Below are 7,359 nucleotides of genomic sequence, written 5' to 3' on the forward strand. Positions count from 1 at the left end.
TGACTGGACCAACAAACTGAAAAGAAATACTTGCACATTGTATTGTGTAGAGAGCATTTTGAGTTATTTCACCACACCAGCCTCTCTTTCAAACAGCAAGCTTTTTGCTATGGGTGGAAAGTCTAAAACCCCAGAAGAAAAAGTGTAAGGAAAAGATTCAAAGTCTTATTTACCCTTTAAAATGTATACCTAGCCTACATGTTCAATAGTGAACATTCAAAGTTCCATTTCCCCCCCCCAATTACTCTGAACAATTTTTAAAATGTATAATTGGTCAGCCTGCAAAACAAATAGAACTCTTACTACTTTCCCAAGCTACATCGAATGAAGCATTGTTTGTTCCAACAATAATTTTTCTATTAACTAAAATTTTCTCCAAACCTAAAATGGAATTATAAAGGCCAGTAGGAAATAAATGAAAATTAATTGGATTCTACGAAGCAAGACTGAACACATCCATTCACCCAACAGGAATTCCATCTAAATGAAATACAATGTTTTTTAAAGAGTTTCACCAACTTCATATTTAAAAAAAAAAATCTCAGGAGCACTTCCTATTTTTTGCCAGTTTTTATTCATGCAATTAAATTGATTTTTGTAAGAGCTGGAGTGGAGAAACTATATTTTTTACAAGCTCATTAGTTATACAGTCAAGTTTCATTATATCATAATCAGTCATCGTAGTCAGCAGTGAGAATGCTGTTTCCTTGCACAATAAGAATGTTAAAGAAAAAAATGCGTTCACAATAGGCCATAAAATGTGTGACCTACAGAATCCCCAAATCAATGGGAAAGCCAGTGAGTTCATCCGGCTTTCATTTCTGCTGACAGTTTCACTGACACGAGTCTGGCTTTAACTTACAAGAATCTATAGCCTTAATAATTAATCTTCATCTTCCCACACTTTCCAAACTCCCCTCCCTTAGGAGAGCCCAATACTTCATTCAGAATCACTATTGTGAAAGACTCTCCTGGGAGTTCTTTGGCGTCCATCGTTTTCTTACGATATGTATGTTACAGCTTATTTTAAATATTTCTCCCTATATCAGATGTATCCATGTCAATCATACGAGTAAAACCTTACTCCACACAGCGTGGTCAGGGGAGCTGGGCGCTGGCAGATCCCACGACATCCAGTATATCTACCCGCCAAGGCACCCTTCCTTGCTGGCCCAAGGGTGTCATTCTGCGCCCCATCCATGGGATTTCATTGATCTTGGAGAGCCAGAAAGAAAGCTGCATCAACAAAGCCCAACGTGTGCGGCTTTGGGAATACAAGGACGAATTATAGAGACATGAATTATAAGGGAGAGGGCGGGAATGGCTAGAAAAGGGAAAGCGATCACCTTATGGTTTTGATGTAGAATTTCAGGAACCATGAGGTTCAGAGATTCCCAGAACCTCTCCTCTGCTAAGCAGCTTCAGGTCCCTTCCCTGCTCCCCTTCACAATAAATAAATAAATAAATAAATAAACAAATAAAACATTTTTTAAAATCGGGGCTGCCGGATCCTGGCCGTGAGTGCTGCTCCGTCTGCTCTCATTTCCCCACCGCTGCTTGGGCACAGCTGGGGCGACTCCCTCCAAGTCCCACTGGGTGTAGCTACAACTGGAGCAGAGAAGCCCCTGGAGCTCAGAGGAAAGCAATGCGCTTCGCAGGACCCAACCCTCCTTCCACCCCCTGCCATCAAGAGACCCGCAGCTCTCGAGTCACCCGGCAGCTGCACCCAGGCAGCGGCATCAGGACCCTGCGCCTGGGCGCCCGAGGGCACCCCTGGGAGACAGATCGCGCCGCGTCTCGCTCCTGGCGCTCGGTCCCCGGGAGCCAGGGCAGTGAGCACCGGGGACCCGGAGCCACGGAGAGAGAATTCCCTTGAGGGCACAGAGGGACTGGGGGGGGGGGGTCCTGACCCTCCCGGCCATGCGCCCAGGTACCTCGCAGCCGTACAACTGCCCCAGCTGCTCTACGATCCACTCCTCCAGCATCAGCCGCTTGCGAAGCTCCTTGCGATCATACTTCACTGTCACCTTTCCTTGCTGGTGACGCCGCTGCTGTTGTTGCTGCTGCTGCTGAACCTGCCCGGCTGTGGCCGCCGTGGCCACCGGCGCCGAGTCCTCCCGGGAGGAGCCCGGGCTGCCGCCGGCGCCGCCACGGGAGCTCTGGAAGAAAACCCGCGTGCCGCCGCCTCCGGTCCCGCCGGCCGCCTCGTTGCCGCCGGTCACCACCGACATGTCCCCACGCGCCGGAGCCCAAGTGCAGCCGGGAGGAGGGGCGGGCGGAGCGCCCGGCGCCGCTACCACCGCGGGCCCCGCAGCCGCATGCGAGGGGCTCGGGCACCTGCTCCGCGCGCCGCGCGCGCCCGGCCGCCGGCTCCTCTGGGAGCGCGGAGGGAGGAGGGAAGGCGGGGAGGGAAGGCGGGGAGGGAAGGCGGGGACCGCAGCCTTAAAGACGCCGCCCAGGACCCTCTCTGTCCCGCCGGAGAAAGCCGGATCTGGCGCCAGCGGGAGAGAGCGCCCCGGGCGTGGGAGTCGCCCGGGGAGGCGGAGAATTTGTGCGCTTAGACACCAGCGATCGGCTGGGTGTAGACAGCGTAGGGGACTGGCGTGGGTCTGGGTGATAGAGGACAGTGCTCTGCGCGAGTGTCATAGTATTTGGCCTTGGAGACGGGGAATTGCGCTTGTCCAGCAATCCCGGAGCGCACGAAATCTCCCGCGGTCTCCGTCCTGCGCTGTCCCAGCAGGGGACCACTGCAACAGGGTTGTGGAAAGGGACCGCGCCGAAGGTTCCTCTCAGAGGTTCCTCTCCCCTATGTCTCCTGCGATCGCTGGGAGTGTCCCCCCTCCCGGCCCCACCCCGCGGCTCCAAACACATTCCTATTCACGCCATGGCCCGACCAAACGATGCCACTTCCTCTCTAGGATTGTGAGGAACATTGATGAGGCGACGTTTGTGCAATCAGGCAGTCGCCGCGCCTGAGGAATTATTTCCAGACCGGTTTTTCTTTTCTTACCAAGAGTCTGTTTAATCTTAGCCAGGGCATTAAGGTATCCGTGTGTCTACAGGGCCAAAGCTTCATCGGCGCTGGGGCTGTAGGGCTAGGCACATCTGGACGGTCAGCGTTTCTTTAAGAGTCAGGTAGGATTTGCTGGGTCTAACAACTCTGGTTTTGCATTCCCTGCTCAGCCAGTTTGCCTTGCAATGCCATTTCTAAACAATCTCTTTTTACCCAGGAAAGGAGCTGCATTGACTCGACTTGAAAAACATCATGCAACAAAGTAGAATTCGAATGAATGAGCTTATTATAACGTTTAGGGCAGAGCCATGGGAGGGAAGTTATGAACAGAAAACTGCATGTGTGTGCGTGTGAAATTACAGAGAGACACTAGCATATTTTTGCTGCACGTAACAACACATTTTTGTCCCCGCTTCTTAAAGAAACCACAAAGCTGTTCAAATACAAGTCTGTAGCTTTTGTGAACAGACTTTCAATAAAAAGCTGTTAAATGTTACCTGCAACTGCTCAGAGAAGCTTCTCAGAGGTAAAATAGACAACCAAGTCAATTTCCTCTGCACCCTTTCTGTGGAGAGGAGTCCCTGTGGGATTCTGACAGAGGGCTGTAAAGACATGGAGAACAAAGGCGTAACAGCTGGCTGGGCTTCTGCCATCATCTAGTCTTTTCTACCCAGGTTTCTGGTCTCCTTTGTTCCTTCAGTTTGGGGTTTTCCCAGAAGAGCCTGAGTAGGAATTTCCCAGTGTTCCATGCCTGCCACCACCATGAGGACAGGTCAGGCCTTGAGGAGGGAAAGCAAGGATGTAAGACAGGTCTGTGTGAAACAGGATAACTGGCATTGGCCTTGGACTCCTATCATAATTAGAAGAAGGTCAAGGCTAAAAGATCAGCTCTCTGCCCCAAAGAAGAGCCTGCCTTTGTTTTAGAAGGTGATTTTTCCTGCAAACCTAGCCATGATCAAGGAAGACAAATGACCATGACTGGTTTCTAGAGACTGATAACCCTTGTCTACTTCACCTGAGCCCTTCTGCCTTGTAGAGTAGGTCATCTTAAACCCTGAACCCATAGCCAAGAGGGTGAGCGCCTACACAAAATGAAGGAGGAAGTGGAAGGGGCATAGCAGTCAACAACAGTGTCCCCACACACACAGAACAAGCTAGTCTCTCTCCAGACATCTGGCACTTTGCTAAGTTGGCCAGCACCAGTGTTAACCAAATGCACTAACCAGGAGAATTTAAATGAAAGCAAAACATCTCAAATTTAGTTAGTAAGGAGAAAGTATAGAAAATCTCTGCCCTGGCCTGGCACTGAGACCCTGCAATACCAATTATTGTGAAAACTGTACCCATGATCCAGCCTCATGGCAAACAGTGGGGAATTCCAACTCCTCTCTGAGGCTTTGGACAATGAAGCCAGTCATTCGAGAATAGCTTCAAAGAAATTATGAAAATTCATAAAGTTCTTTCCGAGGAATTCTTATGTCAATTTTTTTCTCACTGCTAGGATGCCTTTTTCTTTGTGCTTAAAACTAGTTTTTGCTTACTTACAACTTCAAAAATGATGGATTCTATGTGACACCTGCACACCCATGTTTATTGCAGCGCTATTCACAATTGCCAAGTTATGGAAACAGCCAAGATGCCCCACCACTGACGAATGGATCAAGAAAATGTGGTATTTATACACAATGGAATTTTATGCAGCCATGAAGAAGAACAAAATGTTATCATTCACTGGTAAATGGATGGAACTGGAGAACATTACTGACTCTGAATGAGGTTAGCCTGGCCCAAAAGACCAAATATCGTATGTTCTCCCTCATATGTGGACATTAGATCAAGGGCAAACACAACAAGGAGATTGGACTTTGATCACAAGATAAAGTGAGAGCACACAAGGGAGGGGTGAGGATAGGTAAGACACCTAAAAAGCTAGATAGTATTTGTTGCCCTCAATGCAGAGAAACTAAATCAGATACTTTAAAGCAACTGAGGCCAATAGGAGAAGGGGACCAGGAACTAGAGAAAAGGTTTGATCATTAATGTGAGTCAACTCCCTGTATAGCTATCCTTATCTCAACTAGCAAAAACCCTTGGTCCTTCCTATTATTGCTTATACTCTCACTTCAACAAAATTAGACATAAGGGCAAAATAGTTTCTGCCGGGTATCGGGGAGGTGGGGGGGAGAGAGAAGGGGTGAGGGGGTGGGGGAAGGGGGAGAAATGACCCAAACATTGTATGCACATATGAATAAAATAAAAATTTTTTTAAATGACGGATTCTAAAGAACCCAGGTTTTAGGCATCTGAACTTACAGACAAAATAGTTGGTGAATAGTCAGTCTCTTTCCCTGTGCACGTTGACCCTCAGGTGTCCAGTGACTCACTTTGACCTACAAGAAGGTGAGCTGGCATTAAATATTTCTCTTTTGGGTCAACATGTCAGCACATGCCTGTCATCATGAGGATCACATTTGAGGCCAACCTAGGAGAACTTCTCTGAAAAAAGAAAGGGAGGGGGGAGGGAGGGAGGAGAAGAAGGAAGGAAGGAAGGAAGGAAGGAAGGAAGGAAGGAAGGAAGGAAGGAAGGAAGATGCTCAAATGTTTGAATCTCAACAGACAGTAGAAACACTGCTCTTGCAAATTTCCAAAATCAAACACAAAGTATTTGGTAATAAAAGAATTATTCCCAGGCTAGAGACACTTCCTTAGGTGTCTATTTAAATTCAGCAGGGCTATGATGCAGCTCAGTGTAAGAGCACTTGCCTGGTATGTGTGAGGCTCCATCCCATAATAGTAAATTCAACAAAACTAACAATATTTCCTCAAGACATATGTGTATATATTGAAGGATAATCTTTTTTAAATCTTTGATTAATAAAAAAACAAGGAATAGTTTTTAGTGAATTGAGTACTCTAGGAATTTTCTAGAGTGCAAGAGATGAGGGGTTTTTTTTATTTTATTAGCAAATAATTATTGTACAGGGGGATACATTGTGATATTTACATATGTGCTTACAATATATCTTAGTTAGATTTACCTCCTCCAAGGGGATAAGCTTTTATCTCAGGCAACCTCCTTTCTGTAAAACCAGCCTTAAAAAGTACCATTTGTCAATCCCTTTTCTTCCTAAATTTGTGTTTTCTTAACTTGGGCTTTTTTTTCCTTGTTACTTCATTTGGGGGAAGGCTTTTCAATTGTTTTTGTTTTTTGGAAGTATATAGGTCTTTGATCTCTGAATAAGATCTTCATATCCAAAGGCTGTTAGATAAGATGATTTAATCAGGAATTGCAGGACCTTCTCCAGACCCCCAGGGAAAACAATTACATGCATGCAAATGTTTATACTCAGGTGCAAATGTTCTTATTCCTTAAAGATTAGATGTCACAATAATTATGCAATAGCTGGTAATCTATCTTGAGAAGGTTATAATTAAAGCCCATGGCCAAAACCTGAACTGTAACAATCTTATCTTGGATAATAACAATGCCAGTGATAAGATGCCTACATCCAAATTCCCTCAGAGGTTTGATAACAAAAAGACAAATAAAAAGTAGTTTTAAGTCTGGTTTTCATCATAAACATAGAAGAAACTGAATCAGTCCTGTGGGGTTCTGTCAGTTATGCACAGCACTCTTGGTTTTCAGAATATGCACCCTTATTTCTTTGTCCTCTATAGAATAATCAAGTAGGGCAATGTTGTTCACAGTGTATCAGTGTAGTTTTTCTCTTGCCTACTGTTTGTCCCCCTTTTTGGTCCTCTAATTCTAGAGCTTCGACTCTATAATTTGGGGTCATAATTCCAAAATGAATTTAGCAACTTACTTCCATACATAACAGCAGTCATCTTCCCGAAACTTTCTTCTAAAGTTTTACCTCAGCAATTAACAAAAATTCCTGTGATTGCTGAGACATGATGAAAGGTAGGGGGAAACCCATAGCTTTCTTGCATCCCCTTTAACAAAATTCAAATATCCCTGCCCTCTCCAGTAACCCTAACTGTGGGCTATTTTGCCCCTTTCTGTGAAACAAAGTTCAAGTTTGTTTCTAGAGGAGCCAGCTGTCCCTTTTAGCTAAGGGCCTCTTGTCCTCCCTCCTTTCACTACCTAGCATTTTCGAAGAGAAGAGTCAAAGGGTCGTCCCTTCCCCACGTCTCTGTGTGTTCTCCTCTCAGCCCTCCACAGTCCAGCTGCCACTCCCTGGCTGCAGGTGTCCTTGCCAAGGTCACCAGCCAACTCCACACTGCCCAAGTCCATGCTAACATTTCAACACTTATGTAACGTGACCTCCTGCTACACTGGACAATCTTAACCTCTCTCCATGCTCTATAAACTCTCTCCTCTCTTG

At 46.1% G+C, this 7,359-nt stretch overlaps 1 protein-coding gene across 3 annotated transcripts in view; it reads right to left on the bottom strand.

The window, feature by feature from the left end:
- Nucleotides 1–2,331, bottom strand: part of Ppp1r14c (protein phosphatase 1 regulatory inhibitor subunit 14C) — a 100,695-nt gene extending 98,364 nt beyond the window's left edge. For 2 of the 3 annotated variants that reach the window (XR_012447694.1, XM_074072342.1), the window contains exon 1: nt 1,935–2,331. Coding sequence is in view for 2 of the 3 variants with exons in the window: in XM_074072342.1 (XP_073928443.1) it covers nt 1,935–2,231 (297 nt within the window). In the remaining variant the exon portion in view is untranslated. The remainder of the gene's footprint in view (nt 1–1,934) is intronic. The other variant, XM_020176002.2, reaches the window with a different exon arrangement.
- Nucleotides 2,332–7,359: the final 5,028 nt, after the last annotated feature.

Source organism: Castor canadensis, chromosome 1 (genome assembly GCF_047511655.1).
Source record: "Castor canadensis chromosome 1, mCasCan1.hap1v2, whole genome shotgun sequence".
In the NCBI taxonomy this organism is placed as follows: domain Eukaryota; kingdom Metazoa; phylum Chordata; class Mammalia; order Rodentia; family Castoridae; genus Castor; species Castor canadensis.